The sequence below is a fragment of the Sminthopsis crassicaudata genome, chromosome 1 (genome assembly GCF_048593235.1).
Source record: "Sminthopsis crassicaudata isolate SCR6 chromosome 1, ASM4859323v1, whole genome shotgun sequence".
Taxonomy (NCBI): domain Eukaryota; kingdom Metazoa; phylum Chordata; class Mammalia; order Dasyuromorphia; family Dasyuridae; genus Sminthopsis; species Sminthopsis crassicaudata.
In genome coordinates this window covers 61,188,088-61,208,352 of record NC_133617.1, presented here as the reverse complement: position 1 = coordinate 61,208,352, position 20,265 = coordinate 61,188,088, and the positions used below count along the sequence as shown (strand labels likewise).

At 40.4% G+C, this 20,265-nt stretch overlaps 2 protein-coding genes across 2 annotated transcripts in view; one reads left to right on the top strand and one right to left on the bottom strand.

Annotated features, from left to right (window-relative positions):
* The window catches only part of SLC1A6 (solute carrier family 1 member 6), a 50,426-nt gene extending 31,304 nt beyond the window's left edge, over nt 1–19,122 (bottom strand). Inside the window, exon 1 of the mRNA XM_074306763.1 lies at nt 18,959–19,122. Coding sequence (XP_074162864.1) covers nt 18,959–19,046 — 88 coding nt within the window. The 5' untranslated portion in view covers nt 19,047–19,122. The remainder of the gene's footprint in view (nt 1–18,958) is intronic.
* On the top strand, nt 1,729–19,300 carry TEKTL1 (tektin like 1). Its single transcript, XM_074306812.1, has 7 exons — nt 1,729–2,407; nt 3,235–3,339; nt 6,918–7,116; nt 10,304–10,470; nt 11,509–11,604; nt 11,736–11,849; nt 19,018–19,300. The coding sequence occupies exons 1-7, from the start codon at nt 1,739–1,741 to the stop codon at nt 19,216–19,218; spliced, it is 1,551 nt and encodes a 516-aa protein (XP_074162913.1). The 5' UTR covers nt 1,729–1,738; the 3' UTR covers nt 19,219–19,300.
* The last annotated feature ends 965 nt before the right edge of the window (nt 19,301–20,265 follow it).

Below are 20,265 nucleotides of genomic sequence, written 5' to 3'. Positions count from 1 at the left end.
ACACTTTTTGTTTTGTTTTTGCTGAGGCAGTTGGGGTTAAGTTATTTGCCCAGAGTCACACATCTAGGAAGTGTTAAACGTCTGAGATCACATTTGAACTCAGATCCTTTTGACTTCAGGGCTGATGCTCTATCCACTGCTCCACCAGGCTACTCCCTGAACCACACTTTTAATCACATCCTCTTCTTTACCCCAGGTAATGCAGAAAATTTGAGAATGCCTGCAAAAGAAGAAAAGGTTCTGTAGATGAGTGACAGAGAGGTTGTCAACTCCCTAGCTGCACCTCTCTCCAGGGTAGGCTTTGTGGAAGCAGAGAGGAAGTCCTTGACAGGAAGCCAAGATACATATCTTCCAATACTCTGTCCTTTTCTTATTTGCACTTTTCCCCCTTTTGTGATCTCATTTATTCCCAGAATTTCCTGGATGTTTCCATAGCCTTCTTAAATTCAAGATTTCCTAAATGTAAATCATTATCTTATCTCCGAAATCTTCCTTCTTTCCAATATTATTGTTTCCATCAAAGGATTCATAATCTTTTCATTCATTTAGGTTTGTAAATTCAATTCTTTAATTTTTCTCTCTCCCTCACCACTTTATGTTCAATCAATTTCCAGATTTATTGATTCTAAATCTATAATATTTCTCAACCTCATTTCTTCACTCCATTTCATTCTCTTCCTTCTACTTGGCCCCTTCTTCTAATTTGTTGCAATAACTCTAAATTGGTTTCTCTGCTTCTGATCTCTCCCCTCTCCAATCCATTTTTCCTGAGAATTGACAAAATATACTTCCAAAAGTGCAGATCTATGTTGTTCTTCTGCTCAAAATTCTTCAATGGCTCCCTATTGTCAGTATGGTACATGCAATGTCACCAGGCTCATACTCAAAAGTTTTTTCCAAAGTGATATGTCAGAATCTAGGCACCTCCTACATACAAGTAGCCTTCAAGAACATAAAATTATTCCCATGCCATGATGGAACATCAAGAAGGACATTTAAAGAAGCATATACTCCTCCAACCAAACTTATTTTGCTTCCTCCTAAACATCTTCTTCATATTTTACTATTATTGTAAATGGTGGAGCCAATAACACCATTCACCCAGTCTCCCATATTTATAATCTTTTCCTTGACACATTACTTCTCATTCATCTATGAAAGAAATGGTAGGCTTAAGATTTGACAATTGAATATGTGACGGTTGAAGGAAAGAGGAGTTTAAAGGATCACCCTAGATTGTATGAGGGATGTGCGGCTTAAGCAATGAGTGGGTGGTAAGAAAAGAAAACAGAAGCTAAAAGTTTAGTAGTGAAGGAAAAGAAATAAGATGATAGCTTGAAGGAGTGGTGAGGGGGAGTTTTTAAGATAGGGGAGATTTGAGCATATTTGCAAAATGAAAGGAAAGAGTAAAGAAGGAAGAGGGAAAAGGAAAGGGAAAGGGAGAACGAGAGAGAAGGGAAAAGAAATAAAGAGGGGTGAGATCCTGGGGAGACAGGCAGGAATGGAATCAAGGACACAGTCGGTTCTCTTTGGCAAAAAGAGCCGCTTCTTCTGAGAACAGAGCAAAACGGGTAAATGGAAGTAAATGCAGGGATGAGGAAAGGGGTGTCTGTCTTATATGGTGAGAAAAGGACAGGAGGAGATAGAAGTCTGGGTGGCAGTGGGAGGGGTAGGAGGACAGAGGAAGAGTTCCCCTCCCCCACTTCTGGAATCTCTTCATTACGTTGTACGAGTCACCATGGTGATGAGAGGACCAAAGTTCAGAAGACTCATTTCATCTGAAGGAGAAGAAACGAGTCTCTTGTCGTCCCTTTACCGTGGGGTCGCAGCTTGGGCCATGCCTCTGTTCCTGAATCCCCTGAAGCTGACCCCTGATGATAGGGTGGGTGCCCCAGAATGGCGACAGCAAACTCGAAATTTAGTGAATGCTGCCCAGCAGCTGACAGACCGATGCAACGAAGCCGCGGTGGCTGTGTGGAAACCCCCGGACAATGCCTCAGACGCCAACCTTACCCCAAACCAGCGCCGACAAAAGTACACGGCCCCTTGGCGTTTCCGCGTAGAGATGCTCAAGGGTGGCGGGACCGTGGAGCAGCCTCCCCCCGGGGAAGGGGTCACCCTGTGGAAGGCGAAGATTAAGCCCCCTGCATGGAAGGCAAACATACCCCTGCCACTACATAGGGAAGCCCGGACTATGAGGACTAATGAGTATATCCAGAACTACGTGCGAGGTGCCAGGCTCTTGGCCGCTCGCCTGCGGCAGGCGGCTCATGAGATCAACGTGAAGATCCAGGCCCTCATTCGACAGAGAGAAGTCATGGACCACAGGCTCAGTGAGATACGAAAGGGTCTGCTCATCAATGAGCAGAGCAGAAAACTTCGGCAATCCCGGCCTGTCTCAGAGCAGGTGAGACCTCTAGCCTCCCTCCAAAGCTCCAAAGCTCCAAAGCTGCCAGGCCAGGCCAGAACAGAGAGGTCAGACAAACTTTCTAGGTACCCAGAGCTTCCACGAGGTCAAATAGTCCCTATTGTCATCAGATTTTCAGATCAAACACCTTCCACTCGAAATAGTACCTCCTAGAAAACAGAGTCTCCAGGATGTCAGATTCCCCACCCCCATCGTACTCTCAAGAGGTCACAAACGCTGCCCACCCCTCCCCAAAATAGCTATAGCATTCAGGAGATGGAATAGTTCTTTCTCCTCTTCCCTTCTCTTCCCTCTCCAAAAACAAAACAAAACAAAACAAAACAAAACAAAACAAAACAAAACAAAACAAAACAAAACAAAACAAAACAAACAAACAAAAAAAAAAAAAAAACCCAGGGGAACAGTCAAACTTCCAGCCACCCACAGCCTCCAGGAGGTAAAAATAATAATAATAAATAAAAAATAAAAAAGTCCTCCCTATCAAAAACTCCCAGGATATCAGAGCAGGGCAAGTCTCCTTGGAGATCAAACAGCCTTTCTCCTCACAGTTCCAAATTCACCAATTCTTAACCCCCTATTCCCCAAATCAGATATTCCTTCAATTCACATGAGACCAACAGCCCTCCTTTCTCCTAAATTCTCAAGTCCAGCACACCTTCCTAGTCCAGCACACCTTCCTAGTCCAGCACACCTTCCTAGTCCAGCACACCTTCCTAGTCCAGCACACCTTCCTAGCCCAGCACTGGAGATCAGGTCCTTCCTTTCTCTCCCTAAATGACAAACATCTCTTCCCTCTGTTTCTGTAGGTCCCAGACAAAACTGACACTCAGCTCCTGTGGGAAAAAGAAGAGCTTCGGGGCCTGAAAAGAAGAGTGGAAAAGGACATGGAGACCTCAGAGACCTTGCTAAAGGTAGGAGAGCTGTAAGTTCTCTTTTTCTCTCCTCTCTTTTCCAACCTGCCCCTGTGGGATGAAATTACTTTTGGTAACACACAAGGGAAATCTCTGAGAATGAGCAGTTAATTGGTAATTGCTTCTGAATAGTATGAGGTTTGCTATAAAGAGCTTTGGCCCTAGAATCCAAAAATCAAAAACCTGGATTTGACTTCTGCTTAAGGGATCTTAAGCAACTGACTTCCTCTTCCATGCCTCAGTTTCCTCATTCATAAAATGGGGATACTTGCCTTATTCATTTGTTGCTGAAAAGAGCTGGAGAATCTCATGAAACTGTGCTTACTGGATCCATTACAAATTTATATTCCATAATTTCATAGCAGCAAAGCAATTCTTTTACAAATCCCTGATTTGCTATCCCACTCACCAGTTGCTATTTCAAACCCTTTCTTGCCTTCTGAAGTCTCTGCCCACCTTCTCAGCTGCAGATCTCACAGCATGCTTCACTGAAAAACTGAAGCCATTCTCTGAGAGTTCTTTCTCTCCTCTCCTAATATCACTGTGACTTTTCTCACTTCCTTCTTCACTTAAGTTATCTATGGCTATCATCTTGGCTAAATTCTTTGAGAATTTAGCTTTCTCTCCATTTTCTTGCTTCTAAACGCTTTGAAATCTGACTTAATTCAATATTCAACTGAAATTGCTCTTTCCAAAGTGATCTCTTGTCTTTTGTAATAACCTTTACCCAATTCTCAGCCTTCTTGTCATGTCTGCACCCTTTGATACAGTAGATCACCTCTCCTCCTGGATATTCTCTTCTAAGTTTTTGTGACATTCATCTCTTTTTCTGCTTGTCTGCTTGCTTTTAGTTTTCTTTTGATGTTATTCATCCAGTTCATGATCATTAACCTGTAATACTGTGACAAACTCAGGACAACATAGCACACTTCTATCCCATATAGCCTTCCACCTGTGGTCCCATAGCATTTCCAAGTAGAAACATTAAACACTGGAGAGATAAGAGACTATCCAAGAAGAGCCTGCCCTAGGTCTTCTCTTTTGCCCCTTTGTTGCTCCACTTGATGATTCCATCAGTTCCCATGGTTTCAGACATCATCGTTATGTTGATGATTCCCATATCTATGTCCCCAGACCTAACTTCTCTCCCAAGTTCCAGTCTCATATCATCAGCTATCTCTTGGACACATTTGGGGAGGGGGGAGGGAAGTTTTTACAAAGCTAATTTTATTGTTTTCTGTGACTTTTTTTTAATATAAAGCTTTTTATTCTCAAAATAGATGCATGGATAGCTTTCAACATTCACCCCCTACAAAACTTTGTGTTCCAATTTTTTTCCCCTTCCCTTCATCCTCTCCCCTAGATGGCAAGCAATGTAATATATGTTAACCATGTCTAATTCTTCTATACATATTTCCACAATTGTCATGCTGCAAAAGAAAAATCAGATCAAAAAGAAAAAATGCAAGCAAACAACAAAAATGAAAATACTATGCTGTAATCCACACTCAGTCGCTACATCCCTTTCTCTGGGTGCAGATGGCTCTCGGACACATTTTGTAGGCAACTCAGCATTAAGATCCTCTAAGACATTAGGCTGATCCTCAATTTCACATCCTCATTAATCCCACATAAGCCAATCTGTTGTCAAATACTGTCATTTCTACCTTCACAACATTCCTCACATGTACCCCCACTTTTCTTTAACACTACTACCACTTTGGTAGAGACAATCACCTTTCAGTTTTATAATTGGACAATCTGTCTCAAGTCTCTTTCCTACTTCAATCCATCCTCCACTAGCTACTAATTAATTTTCCTAAAAAGGTCTGATCACATCACCTAAAAAGCTCTTCCTTCCTCTAGGGTCAAATATAAAATCCTCAGCTTGGTATAGAAAGTTCTTCATAACTTGGCCCCTTTCTAAAATATATAGATGTTATATGTCCAGAGCACTGGATATGGAGTCAGGAAGACCTGAATTTAAATTTAGCATCAGACACTTACTAGCTGTGTTACCCTGGCCAAATTACTTAAAAAAAAAAAACTCTTATTTGCCTCAATTTCCTCATCTGTAAAATGGGATAATAGCACCTACCTCCAACAGTGGTTATGAGTGTCAAATGAGAATACTTGTACCTGGTATGTAGTAAGTACTATGTAAATGTTTGATCTTTCTGTTATTATTCAAACAATTGAAAAAAAACCTAAAATGTTGCCCTAGAGTATTCTCTTTCTAAACATAATACCCCCAAATCCTTATGCAATGTGATCTCTAAAACTCTCTAGAATCTGCTTTCCATCCTCTGGACAAGCACCTCCAATTCAATAGGTTGAACATAGCGTAGAAGCAGAAATCATTAAATTTGAAAAGATCTTAAAGATCGTCTAGTCCTGTGATGTTGAATACACCACAGTTTTGACCTCTGGTTCTAGTTCAACTGATCACTTGAGTCAAGGAAGCCAGTAAGTTACAGCTTCCTAACTGGCTGTGATATTCATGTTCCCACTAAGATAAATATGCCAATTATGTGGGTTAGGAAAACTAAGACTGGGGCAGTGAAGTGACTTAACAGTCATACAGACAATGATAGGACAGGTACAAAGTTCAGGTCTTAAGACTTCACGTCCACACTGGGAAATGAATGTAAACTGTTTTTACCTTCTGAATCCAATTCTTCCTGTGCAACAAGAAATTCGGTTCTACACACATATATTGTATCTAAATTATACTGTAATATATTTAACATATATAGGACTGCTTGCCATCTGGGGGAGGGGGTTGGGGGAGGAAGGGAAAAAAATCTGAATAGAAGTAAGTGCAAGGGATAATGTTGTAAAAAATTACCCATGCATATGTACTGTCAAAAAATGTTATAATTATAAAATAAAATAAAATAAAATAAAATAAAAAAAAAGACTTCACGTCCATCCTATTTCAACTTCCAGAAACAAAGCTGCCTCTAGCTGTTGTCCAATAGTCCTTCAGCATCCATTTCCCTAGCCATTCAGGTCTTCTCTGGGATCCAGGTAGCAATAAAATGGGCTCCCCACATACACATAAAACCAGGGTCTTATGAGTCAGGGATTGGCAGGGTGGGGAAGGGAGTTAGACCTGTAATTTTATTGACTTAGGGAACTCTTGCTGAATGAGTTCATTCTGCTAATGCAGATCTTGGAACCTGTTATTAGTGCTTATTCTTGGAAAGTTGTCTGGGGAAACAGAGTTTAACAATTTGATCAGGGACACACAATAAGTATAAAATAAAGGACTTGAATCCAGGTCTCACCCAAAGCTAGCTCTTAGCACCCATTGCTCCCCATTTCTTGTTTTTTTTATTTCATTTCAGTGTAAGTTGGGTCCAGTATGAGGTAGTCTTCTCATCCTCACAAAAAGTAGAACTAAGGAGGAAGGGTATAGAAATATAAGGATTCTCATCTTCTCTGGGTCTGCCTCTCCCCAGAAGCCTCTACTATACCCCCAAGCCTCTCCTTCTCTTCCCACATCTTCTCCCCACTTGCTTTCATCCTTGCTCCAAAGACCTTTTTGACCTGCCCTACATTTTGTCCCACTCTAGGCCTTGTCTAAATGTCGTGAGGATCTGACAGTTTGCTGTGAAGAACGGCTTCTGGTGGTGGATTTGATGAACCACTGCTTGGATACAGCGCTGGTGGATGCTGGGCGTCAGTCCTGGATCAATATCAGCAGAGCCCATACGCCTAAGGTGCAGGGTGCTGTCAGTCCACCAATCAACCCTGTGGGGGTCAACCCCCCAGGTGCGTCTTGCCCCAGTTGGAGACACCCTTCCCTGAAGTGTCTGAGGCACAATTCCCATGGAACTGGACAGACTTATTCCCATATTCCACCCCAGACCCATAAATTCTAAGCATCTAATAATATGGTCATTGGCCCTTCATCATTAGAGAGGAAACATGGCAGAATGAAGATAATGCTTACTTTGGAGCCAGGGAAATCTGGGTTCAAATTCTACCTGATGATGTGATCCTGAGCCTCAGTTTCCTCATAGCAAAATGAGGGAGTTAGACCAGAAAGCCACTAAGCTCTCTTCCAGCTCTAAATTTATGATCCTACTTCTAATGAGCTCCCACTAATATCTAAAGTGGCCCTCTCCAGTAACATATACCCTGGGGAAGCCATTAACCTCAGTTTTGGGGCAACTCTTCAACACTGATGACTTATGGAGCTTTATGTGGTTGGATTTTCCCTACCCAGAATTTCCAGGGATAAATGTAAAAATCTTAGTCATAGGTTCAAGAAATCATCTTCAGAAGTCAAAGATAGGGGTACTATTGCTAGATAGCAGCATAGCACTCGGTAAGGATGCCAAGCTGTAGTTAAAGGGCCTGAATTTAAATTTTGGATCTTTTATTTACTACTTGTGGGACCTTGATCCAACCTCTTCCTGTCTCGGGGCCTCAGTTTCATCATCTGTAAAATGGAGTTAGACTAGATGGCCTCTGAGCTTCCTTCCAGCTCTTGATCTATGAATTTTATGATGTTATGACTTCACAAGTACAAGATGTAACTAGAGAGCATTTGGTCTGAAAAATATTTGAGAGCTCCGTCAACCTCAAGCTCAGTGTGAACCAACAATGTGATATGTCAGTCAAGAAAGACAGCCTAACTGCTTGCTATCTTAAGAGAGATTCAGCTTCCTGAGATAAGGAAGAATGGATAATCCCACTTTCCCTGGTAAGATCATAACTCAAGTGTTGAATTCAGTTCAAGACAGCATAATTTTGGAAAATTCTTGATAGGCTGGGGATTGTCCATGAGAGAACTACCAGAATAGAAAAGAGTCTCAAATCTTTCAGCTCCAGGAATTTTTTTCTGGCTTTTCCTCATGCCTAAAATGTTCTCCCTCCTCAACTTTGCCTACTGATTAATTTGGCTTCCTTTAAGTTCCAATGAAAATCCTATTTTTTATAGAAAGCCTTTCCCAGCCCCCAGTAATTCTAGGGCCTTCTCTCATTGCTTTCTATTTGTTTTATATATATATATATACACACATATATATACACATTCATACACACACATATATATACACACACATATATATACATATAAACACATATATATACACGTATACACACACACACACACATATATATATATATATATATATATATTTGTTTGCATGATGCTTTCCCCCATTAAACTATAAAGTCCTTGAAAGTAGGGAATTTTTATTGTCTCTTATTCTATCCCTGGGACTTAGCACAGTGCCTGGCAAAAAGTAGGTATCGAATAAAAAGTTGATTTACTGATAATTAAAGAAATTTGGGATGTTTAGCCTAAAGAAAAGGCTGGCATGGGGGGAAAGGGAGGAAGATCCCTTTAAGTATTTAAAATGTTATCAGGTGGAAGTGAAATTAGACTAAAATTTGAGTTGGCACATGGGAGAAGAGTGCTGAACTTGGAATCAGGATGAATTAGAATCCTACCTTAGATGCTTCCTAGTTGTATGACCCTGGGCAAGTCAATTAACATCTGTTTCAGTTTCCTTAATGCAAAATGGAGATAATGATAACACCTATTGCCCAAGTGGCCATGAGCATAAAAATGAGACATTTATAAAGCATTTAGTACTGTGCTTGGCTTATAGTAGGTGTAGAATAGTAAGTGCTAACTATTATTATTAGTTATTATGATTATTTAACCTCTATCTTGCCTCTATAAAATGATAAAAATAGCATCCACCTCTCAGGGTGGTTGTGAGGATCTAATGAGAGCATATGCAAAGGGCTTTGTAAATCTTAAAAGTACCACATAAATTTAGCTATTAGTATTCCTCATCAGCAAATGAGAGGATTAGACTATTATTACTATGCCTCAAAGAATTTTAGGCCAGTAAAAGTGTCTGAGGCAGGATTCTGATTCAGTTTATCCTGATTCCAAGTTGAGAACTCTTCTCCTGTGTGCCTCCTTAAAGAAATATCTCACACTTCTACATGGCCACATGTAAAATACTTGAAGGCAATTAGCATCTTCCTCACTTCTTCCCCCTTCACCTCTAGGCTAAACATCCCAAGTTCTTTCAGTCAGTAATAAATCAACTTTTATTAAACTCCTACTTTTTGCCAAGTATTATGCTAAGTCTCAGGAATACAAAAGAGTATGGGTGGAAGTCACAAAGAGATAAACTGAGTTGGAGATAAGGAGAAGCTTTTTGACAATTCCAACTATACAAGCATGTGATAGGTTCAGGAGATAGTGGACTCTCCCTTACTAAAGATCTTTTGGCAAAAACGGAATGACTACCAAGAAATAGTTTTTCAGGAATGGGCTGAGCCACTCAAGACCCTTCCAATAAGAAACTCTTATTCAGAAAACTACCTCATTGATTTTATGAGCCACTTCCTTCTCCTCCTCTCCAGAAGGCTCCTAGTAATCTTGTGAGCATGACCACATATAATACTGCCCATGACTCTCCTTATGAGGCAGCACAGTGTATAGAGCACCAGTTCTCAAGTCAGGAGGACCTGACTTCAAATCCAGTCTTAGACTTAGACTTAACCTCAATTATCTTACATAATGAATGAATGAATGGATTGGTAAATACATGAATGAATGACTAAATCTCTCCCCTAGTGGCATTGAACTCTTCAGGCATCATATGTAGCAGTAATTTAAAAAAGCCCTCATTTCCATAACATAGAAAATTTACATATATTTTCCTGACCATAGCCCTGTGAACTAAGAACTTAAGATTGCATTAAATTAAGAACTAAGTATTATTTCCCATATACAATCTATCATAGCATAGCAGAGATTTAGAGGATGCCAGGTCCAGTTATAAAGACCCTCAGGAAAACAGAGATGCCTGAGAGAAACACGGTCACATTCAAGCCTCCACAGATATTGAGGGAGGTGGGAAAGAACATTGTGGAAGCTCAGTTGTCTTGGAGAGTTCTTCCAATAGATACTTCCTCTATCCCTCAGACTGTGACTTGGCTCTGAATGATGCCAAACGACTCTTGGTGGAGGGAAAATCAGCACTGGAGAACATGAGAAAGAGTGAGCATCATGCCCAAAACTGGCAATTGCACCTCAACAAAACAGTGGCAAATTCTCTGTCCCGAAAGATGCAAGAAAGTATGCAGCTCAAGGTGAGCTGAGGGAAGGGGCTAGGGCCATGGGCAGAGTTGGCTCTGGGACTAATCAGACTGTAGTTCTGTAAAAGGAAATATTTATTAAGCACTTACTGTATTTTGGACCCTGTGCTAAGAGCTGAGGGTATAGTCCAGATAGGAGCAAAAATCATAACCATATGATTTTTATCTAAATATTTTTAAGATAGACAATTTATCTAAATTGTCTAAAGGGGCTTACCTTTTAAAAGGTGAAGAAAATATGCAAAAGGGAGCTGAAAAGTGGGAGTCAGGATGGGTGAAGGAGAACTTTGAATACCCAGAACATAACATGTTTTTGCAGTGTGGAAGCCAAGAACAGGCACAAGAGGAAAATGAAAACTAGCCTAAGCCCTCCACAAAATGGAGGCTCAATGGATTACCAGATGAAAATTGGTGGGGTAGCTGAGAATTAATAGTGAATATATGGAGAGTTGTTTGAATGTTTGGTTGAAAATCTCACAGACTGTATTTGGAATTGATTTGAGGAAAGACATAATTTGAGGGTTGGTTGGGAGTTGAGGATGTGCATGGAGTTGGATGGAGATGACATGCGAAGAGATTTCAGGGTAATTGGAGGTCTACTAGAAGGGTACATGTAGAGTTATTTGGATGGCTAATGGAAAGCTATACACCAAATTCATGTGTGAAATTGATTTGGGGAATGTTTGGCTGCTTATTGGGGCAATGTGGAATTGGTGAGGGGCCTTTTGTGGAATTAGTTTGGAGAAAAGTTCATGTTTGAACTGGATTTGATGATGGGGTAAATGGAGCTAGATGGTACCATACATGGAACATGGGAGGCATAGGGCCTATATATATGCATAACCAGTATAAACTGATTGTGAGGCCTTGGGTAATTTAATACAATCATAAGATTTAGAGCTGGAAGGCATCTGAAAAATCGTTGAGTCCAAGCTACTCATTCTGTAGGTGAGAAAAGGTTAAATAACTTTGACTTGTCTTTGAATTCAATGGTTAACACTATCTACTGCACATTACACTGTCTTCTCTCAGGAAAGGCTGAACATGATGACTGGACTCATGAGAGGAACCATCCTTCGATGCAAGAAGTTCAAGGAAGAGATGCTTCTCACACAGGGACTCAGCAGGGTAGGAAAGGGTGTTCCTTGAGATCAGGCATGGAGGGAGATCAAGAAGATAGAGGAAGCTGGGAGGTCTGTGTGTGATGAAGGGGGAGAGGGGCTGTGTCAATCCTCACTAACCTTATCCTCCATCTCCAGGGTCCTGTGTGTGACACTTACCTGTCAACCAAAGAGAAGCTGGATAGGCCCATGGTCCGTGTGTTCCAGAGGCATGTTGGCACCCAGCTTCCAGAAGCCAGTTACCTTGCTTTGGTATAATTTCCCCCTCCCATCTACAGAACTGCCCTTCTTTCCCTTCCCCTCCAACTCCTTCCCCTTCCAATTTTTCCAGTTTATCTTTCTTTTCCTGTAAAGTTCCTTTCTTCCCTCTACTTCCCAAACTCTTCTCCTTTAATCAATCAATCAACAAATTTTTATCAAATGCTTACTATTTGAAGGACCCTATAGCGGGCACTAGGAATGATGCAAAATTGAGATAAGAAGTGATCCTTTCCCTCACAGATAATTCAAATATATATCCTGAGGTAAGTGCAATAGACAGGTGAGAATACTGGTAAAGTTCTGGAGAAATAAGAGGGATGAAGGACAATCTAGGAGGCTTTCTAGAGAAGAAAATGGAACTTGATGGAAACTTTGAAAGATAGGTAGGAATATGGCAGATAAAAGGAAAAAGAGGGAAGAAAGCATTAAAGATAAAGGGAAGCACCTCAATATTAGCATGGAGGTCTAAGGATATAGATAGATATGCATGTTCAAGGAGCAAAGACATGTCTAGTCTGGCTGAAGCACAGAATGTGTAGAAAATAGTCCTAAGTTTGGAACGATATGATGAGTCATTAAGCTATGGAGGTCTTTGAATGGTGCTAGTAAGAAGAATTCAAATTTTTCTCAATAGGCAATAAATTTTTGAGCAAAAGTGAGCAAAAATGGGAAGAAAGGCTTTTTTTAACAATAGTTTGAAGGATGGATTTTTGCTGTTCAATTATGTCCAATTCTAAATGATCCCAAGTTTGTCCACAGAGTTTCCTTAAAAATTATACTAGAATCATTTGCTATTTCTTACTCTTCATTTTACAGATGAGGAATAAATAGAGGTTAAGTGATTGGCTCAGGGTCACACAGAAAGTTAGTATCTGAGATCTAATTCAAATCCTCCTGATTCTAGGCCCAAGTGCTGTGTTCACTGTACCACCTAACTGCCCCAAGATGAATATGATGAAAGATGGATAGAAATAAAAAATATGCATTTCCAAATTTTTCCCAATTTTTCTCTCCTCACAAACAAGTATTGATTGTTATTGTCCTTACCAACGAGTATTGGTCCTTATAACAGAGATGGGAAAGTCTATGAGAAGAGTATTGCAAAAGTCCAAGAAGGTAGAAGTGGAGGCCTTTACTAGAATAATAGTAGTGAAACTAGAGAGAGGAGAGTCACTGGAGAGATGTGGTGGATATGGAATTGATAAAACGTAGTTATGACTAATTATGAGAGGTAGGAGAAGGGGAAGAGTTAAATGTATAGGATCATAGAAAAGGACTTGAGAGGCCATTTGTCACAGTTGACATAAAATGACTCAACCAAAGTTACTCAAGTAGTAGGAAGAAGAATTAGGATCCATCAGTATTTAAGTCATGATGAACTAACCCTGCCTGGACAATTGCATGCCATAATACAGGACATAATGCATTCTTCTGCCACTTAGCTTTCCTTGTGTAGATTGTTATATCAGTTTCTTTGGAGTAGTCATGGATCTCATGAAGGAAGTCCTGTAATGCTCTAAAGTTTTATTCTATTGCTGGACCATGTAAAAACAAAAACAGCTGGAAGACCTCAGCATCTCCAATGGAATTTTCTTCCATTTGGAGTCTACACAGGATATCTTTTATATTTCATTTAATAATAGTAATAATAGCTAGCATTTCTATAGTGCTCCCAAAACTCTCTCTTCTCTTCCAAATTTCCCTATTACTCTTGATGATACCATCAATATGCCATTTACCTAAGCTCACCATCCTTTTCTCACCCATCATATCCAATTAATTGCCAGGTCTGGCCAATTCTACCTTCATTCTTATGTATGTTTACTTTATCCTCTAATATGAACAACATTTTGATGTAGGTCTTATTACTTTACCCCTGGACAATCTACAATAGCCTATTAATTGGTCTCCCTACCTCAGTTCTCTTCCTATTCCAGTTCATCCTCCACTATGTTGTCAACTGAATCTTCTTAGCCTTAGATTTGACTATATCACTCAAACTCACCTCTTGTCAATCAACTCTAATGGCTCCCTTTTGCCTCCAGGATCAATATAAAATTCTCTATTTGGTTTTCAAAGACCATCCTAACTTCCTTCCCCTTCCTATTTTCCATTCTTCTTATACACCTTACATCTCTTCCTACCATGGACCTCTGTCATCCAGTGATCCTGGCCTCCGTGTGTTCCTTTTACAAAATTCTATATTTCCATGCATTTTCCTAGCTGTCTCCCATATTGAGAATTCTCTCTCTCTCATCCCCATCTCCTGACTTCCTTCAAGTTCCATCTAAAACACTATCTTTTACCCAAAAAAAAATTTTAAAAAGCTTTTCTAAACTTTTTAATGTTAGTCTTTTTATTATCTCTAATTTATTATTTCTTATCCCTTTAATTTATTATCTCTAATTTATCCTGAACATATTTTTGTGTATATAGTTGTTTTCATATTGTATCTTCCACTAAACTGGGAACTGCTTGGGAGGAGGGATGGTCTTTTTCCTTTCTTTCTTTAGCCATCATTTGGCACATTGCTTGGTACCTGATAGACACTTGTTAATTGCTTTTTTGACTGATAGAAATTGGTTTGATCTCAGTTACACTTCTCTATGAAATGATGATAATCAAAATTAATCTCATCACTTTTATCTACTTCCCATTTTTCAGTCAACAACTTATTTGACTTCCATGTTGGGGACTTTATAATTCCATAGGTAATAGTTCTTAATTCCTCCCCTCTGTTAATTATTTCCTATTTATCCTGTAGATAGATTATTTGTACCTTTTTGTTTTCTGATGTCTCCATCAAGATCATGAATTCCTTGAAAGCAGGGATTGTCTTTTGCCTCATGCTTAGCACAGTGACTGGCACATAGTAGACACTTAATATTGCTTCTTGACTGACTAATGGGGACTTAGAACAGACAAAGACCCCAACAGCTTGCTCAAATATCTTTCCTTATGGATAACATTGAAGGGTATGGTATGATATGCCACTCAAAGGGCACTAGAGAGCTGCCTCTTGAACAATTATAATGACACGTGAGGAGAATGCCTTGGAGAAGAGACTGGACCATGTATGAACATTCCATAACTGATTCTGATTGGCCGACTATAAGATTGGAAGGAGCTTTTTTGATTAACAACAAAGTTGGAACTGTCAGCAGCTTCAAAAGAGCTTGAGTTAACTTTGGCCCGATCTCTTTGATTCCTTGTTTTCTTTATCTGGTGGTGTGACAGCATGCAATGGACAGAACATGCTGTAAGGGAAAGGGTCTTCTGAGATCATATGGCCCTCAAGAAATAGGACATCCTAGGTCTTTTCATTTGTTCTCTTCCAAAATAGGCAAAGGAAATGGAGATTCCAACTTTGAGTAAGAATAACAGCCACAGAAATCCAGATATCAGCTCAGTCTGGCACCTACCACAACATCAATGCCCTTGAAAAGGAACAATGTTTGGTTTTCAGGAGTGACTTTTGGGACTCTCAATAGAAGGATTTATCATCAGTCATATCTCATCTGGATGTGGAATTGGTGGGACCAATGTTCTATTGGAATGAGGGTCATCTCCCTCCAAAATTGAGATTTTGTGGAGGATAGGGATTATGGTGCTGGAATAATGGGAAAAATAATATGTATGCTTGTTCTTTATCTTTGAAGTAAATACAGTTATCCTCCCACATTGCAACATTTCCCATAACAGTTTCAATATGTCACAGATCAGCATAAGAAATGAGAATTTGGAAGTTCTTTACAGAAGTTGCAGATGACACAGGAAGAACAGCAGATGACACAAAAATTTTGGAGTTTAGAAACTCCAAAATGCATAAAATATATTTAAAGTATTTTATGACAACAACATATTTCAACTTTTAATAATTTAATAAACCAAATTTCTTCTTTGGCATGAAGGGAAGGTCAAAAAACTTTACACAGATTTTCCAGATAGTGGACATTGTGCCCCTAACTTGCATATTGTGGAAAGGATAACTATATCTTTTTTTGTAAAAATCTAACTGATATTAAGTGGTTCAGTGTAACTGAGGTGTCAGTCAGTCCCCTAACAAATGAGAGAATACAGGTGATAGCTTCAGGCTACCTATAATTCTGACCAGTGATGCATGAGGCTTGGATCTTGAAAGTAAAAAAAGCAGAACATCTCTGTTACACATTCATTTGGTGTAATGAATTTTGACTTTTGCTATAATGAGTCAATGATCAGACTGCATACTACTGATTATGAAATGACTCTCACCTTGATAATTCTGTCAAGACATAGACTGTGAAAGATTAATGTTCTTAAAAATGTGGGGTCTGGGCTAGTTATGGAAGTGAATGGAACTGGGGAAAAAAACCAATCAAGGGACTGATGGTCATAATTTGGATGAAAAAAGAGGGTTAGTATGGATAGCACCTTAAACTTCCTTCAATCAATATTAAGTGCCTTTTCAAGGCTCAGCACAGGTGTTATCTCCCACAAGAAATCTTTCTTGATCTTACACTACTTCCAATAATTAGTCTTCTACAAATTAGCTTGTGAGCAATTAATTTGTAAGCCATGTATTTATGTCAGGAAGTGTCTGAAATGGGATGAAGAAGTTCTTTGGCATTAAGAAGGCTGAATAATAATTGAGAGGTGACAGAATTAAAAGATCTCAACATAAATATTAAAGTCCTTAAGATTGCTGAGACAGGATAAAGAGGAATACTGTGAGTCAGGCAGTTATACTCATTTAAAAAGATGGAAAACTTATTTGGAAGTAAGGAGGTAACTTCACTGAGAATGAATGAATGAATGAGCATTTATTAAGTACTTGCTGCATGCTAACCATTGTGCTAAGCACTGAACACACAAATATTAAAGCAAAATTATGAAGGAGCTCACTTTTTAATAGGGAAAGCACATAAAGGAGGATTCAGCTGTGTTAAATAGAAAAGTCTCATGATCCATAGTGTTCAGAGGCAAAGTTGATGCTAATGATGCTTCTTTAGTTACTTCCTCTGATAAAATATCAATTTCTGATATTGAACCATTTGACAGTGGCAAGAACTTTCTTTACTCTGTAATTGTAACTGTGACTGCTGAAGAGGCAGAGGTCAGCTCACATCTTTCTTTGGATTTGGCTTTGGAGGTTGAATTGATGATAAAGCTGATGACCTAGTGGGAAGGAAAAACATTCCATCCCTTAGACTCTAGGTCTTAAGAGTCTGAGGCTATCTCCATGAAAAGCTAAAGGGATGAGGTGGTAGTAAGGTGATGTTTTGACTCACCTGGCTTGTGCTGTCTCTTGTTTCTATTTTAAGGTGTCATTGCCTCATTGAAGTGAGATTGCTTGCCTTGTGGGTAGCAGTTGGTGGGGATAGCTAGTCCCTTCTCCAAAGGGATTGCTGCCCCTGGATAATGACTGTAGGAGCTGTGTTGGAAGCAGGACCAGTGGATTTAGAGACACTACTATTCCAGAAATCCAAGGATTATCTTCTCATCAATTACAATTGGTCAAGGTGGTGTCAAGCCTATCCACAGGGGTTGATAGCAACAGGATAATACATATGGACTGAAAGAATGGAGGAAAAGTCTGAAAATCACAATAGGAAATGGGATATGTACATACATCCTGGTGCTATGAGTTGGCTAGGAGGGATGGCCATCATTAGAGACGTCCATGAGGGGTAAACTGTCCTTAGAGGAGAGTCAAATTTCTCTCACAGTGAAGTCAAAAAGACTGTTAGTTGAAAGTGTTGAGGAGACAAGGATGTTTCTAAAGAATAAGATAGGGGTTGCAAAGGGCATAGTATGATTAGATAGCACATAGGAACAAGGTCAAAGCTGAACCAGAATGGGAGAGATATGGGTGATAAAAAGGAAGTAGAGAGTATAGGCTTGCCCCTTGCACCTAAAGCAGGGAGGCTAGATGCCTGGACCTGGGGAGGTAGACTGAGAGATAACATGCCCCCTTGGTACAGATAAGCCAATGAAGAATTTACAGAATTAAACCTTCCTAGAACTAGAGATAGCATTTAGAGCCTTAGTTTGTCTATACCAGTGTCACTCTCCAGCATTGTGATTATTCCACAACAGAAAAAATGTGGTTCTCTGGCATCTTAGAAGGAGCTGGGTGCAGAATTGCTAGACTTGGAGGCAGGAAGATCTCAGCTGAAATCCTGCCTCAGACATTTACAAACTGTGTGACCCAGGGAAAGGGCAACCTATTTGTCTGAGTTTCCTCGTGTGTAACTTGGGAAAAATACCAATACCTTCCCCACCCCTGTATCCTACTATATATGACAAAGACAGAAACGAGACAGAGATACAGAAAGAAATAGAGACAGAGACAGCAAGACAGAAGATAGAAAGAGAAACAGAAAGATAGGGAATAGGAGACAAAAACAATGAAACAGAAAAACATTAATACAGAGACAGAGATAAACAGCAAGACAGAGACAGAAGCAGAGATAGGGAGACAGAGATAGGGAAACAGACAAAAACAGACACACAAGACAGAGACAGGCAGAGAGACAAAAACAGACACAGATAGACAGAAATAGACATAAAGCACTTTAAGACGTGCAAAATGTTTATATATTTTATAATTTGATTCTTAAAACAACCCTGTATGCCATTTTACAGATAAGGAAACTGAGGCTGTAAAGTTTCGTGGTTTGCCCAGGGTCACACAGCCAATTAAGAGCTGAGAGAGGATTTGAACTCCGTTTTCCCAGACTCCAAGTCTTTCCTCTGCTATTGAGGGAACACAGCCATAAAGAGAATTAGCATACTACTTGCTTCCCCATATCATTTCCTGACAAGTCAGTTCTCTATCAACGTTGTTTTTGCTGGTTGGTTGGTTTGGGAAGGCAGAGGCAGATTTTCATTACCAATGAAAAAAATTTCACCAATGTAGATAGGTGAAATTCCCATCTTGGGAATAGCAAGGGGACGAGAGGCTGTGACTTGGTACCAAATCTAGCTCTCTAGCCAGAAGGAGCCATTGCTTCTGCGCCAGCAGTCACTCCCTTCCCGTTTTCCCTAAGTCTCACCCCTGCCTGGTCTTTCTCTCCACCCCGTTCCGAGTCACTTTTCTGTAGAGGGGGATCTCCTACCTCCTTCCCTGCTGCTTACACCGTGTCTCCCTCCATCACCGTCCCGCCCCTCCCCCCAGGGCACTGACACGCTGAAGCAAAACATCATCAAGACGGAAAAGGACTTGGAGAAGCTGGAAGCCACCAAGAGGCACCTGAACAACTCCTTGCTCGGCAAGCAGATCGGTTACGAAGTGGATTACGACGTGGCACGCCTGCGCGTTCGCCACGGAGACCCGCGTGTAACTTACGAGCAAGCCAAGCGTTTATGTCACGACTGACCGCTCCCTATCTCGCTCCCACCTCCCCCCCAGCCCCGGCCCCGACCCCGATCTCCAATAAAAGTCTGGTTGAAAGTGGAAAGAGCCGTCCAATATTTCCAACCCTGCTGCCTTGCCAAAGGACAGAGCACGAAGGGACCCCTGTTGTACAGATGGGTAGACTGAGACCCACGGAGGAGGGCAAAGGCTCACAGATGCGCAGGGATAGAATTCAATACCCTGCTGCTCTGCCTTCACTTCCAAAGCCTTAGATTCTATGGTTGGTAAGTAGAGGCTCACACACACACACACACACACACACACACACACACACACACACACACACACACACACACACACACACACACACACACACCCCCTCTTACAGGAAAGTTAGATTTCAGACTACCTAAATGTCAGAGCTGTAAGAACAGGAAAAGAGCAGCCACAGAACCTGAGCTGAAAGGGCTGCAAAGGCCATATTAGACTAATAAAGGTCAAGCATTCACCTCTCTCCAGATGGAGAAACTCAGAGCCAGATTTGTAAAAGAACTTAAAGATCACAACATGGGAATGATTGTAACACAAGTCTCTGATTTCCAGTCTAAAGCTCAGGGACACTAACTTTTTTTTTTTAATGGTCTAAAAATTGGCAGTCAGTCTGGGGACGTCTAGGGAACCCTTCTCAGAATCATATTTTTAAATGCATAAAAGAGGATTACAAAGGAAACCACGAATAAGTGACCAAAAAATAGGGTGGGGGGAGAAATCTGTGTTAAGTGACTTGCTGAAGGTTGGTATGTTAGATGTAGAGATGAGTCATTGAGTCCAACTGTGGCTAATCAGACCAATACCAGGTGGGAATGGTCTGCCACAAGTCGAACACAATCCCTAGGAACATTTGGGGTGGATTCTCTACTTTTGTGCATCTCATGTTTGTTCTGAGCTAATTCCGTTCTGGTTTGCTCATAGAGCACAGCTCTTTTTCTGATGAAGGCACACCGTGCTAGTGTCTTGTATCAATGTTTCTCATGAGATCTTAAGAGAAGTCTTGAGTGTGTCCTTGTA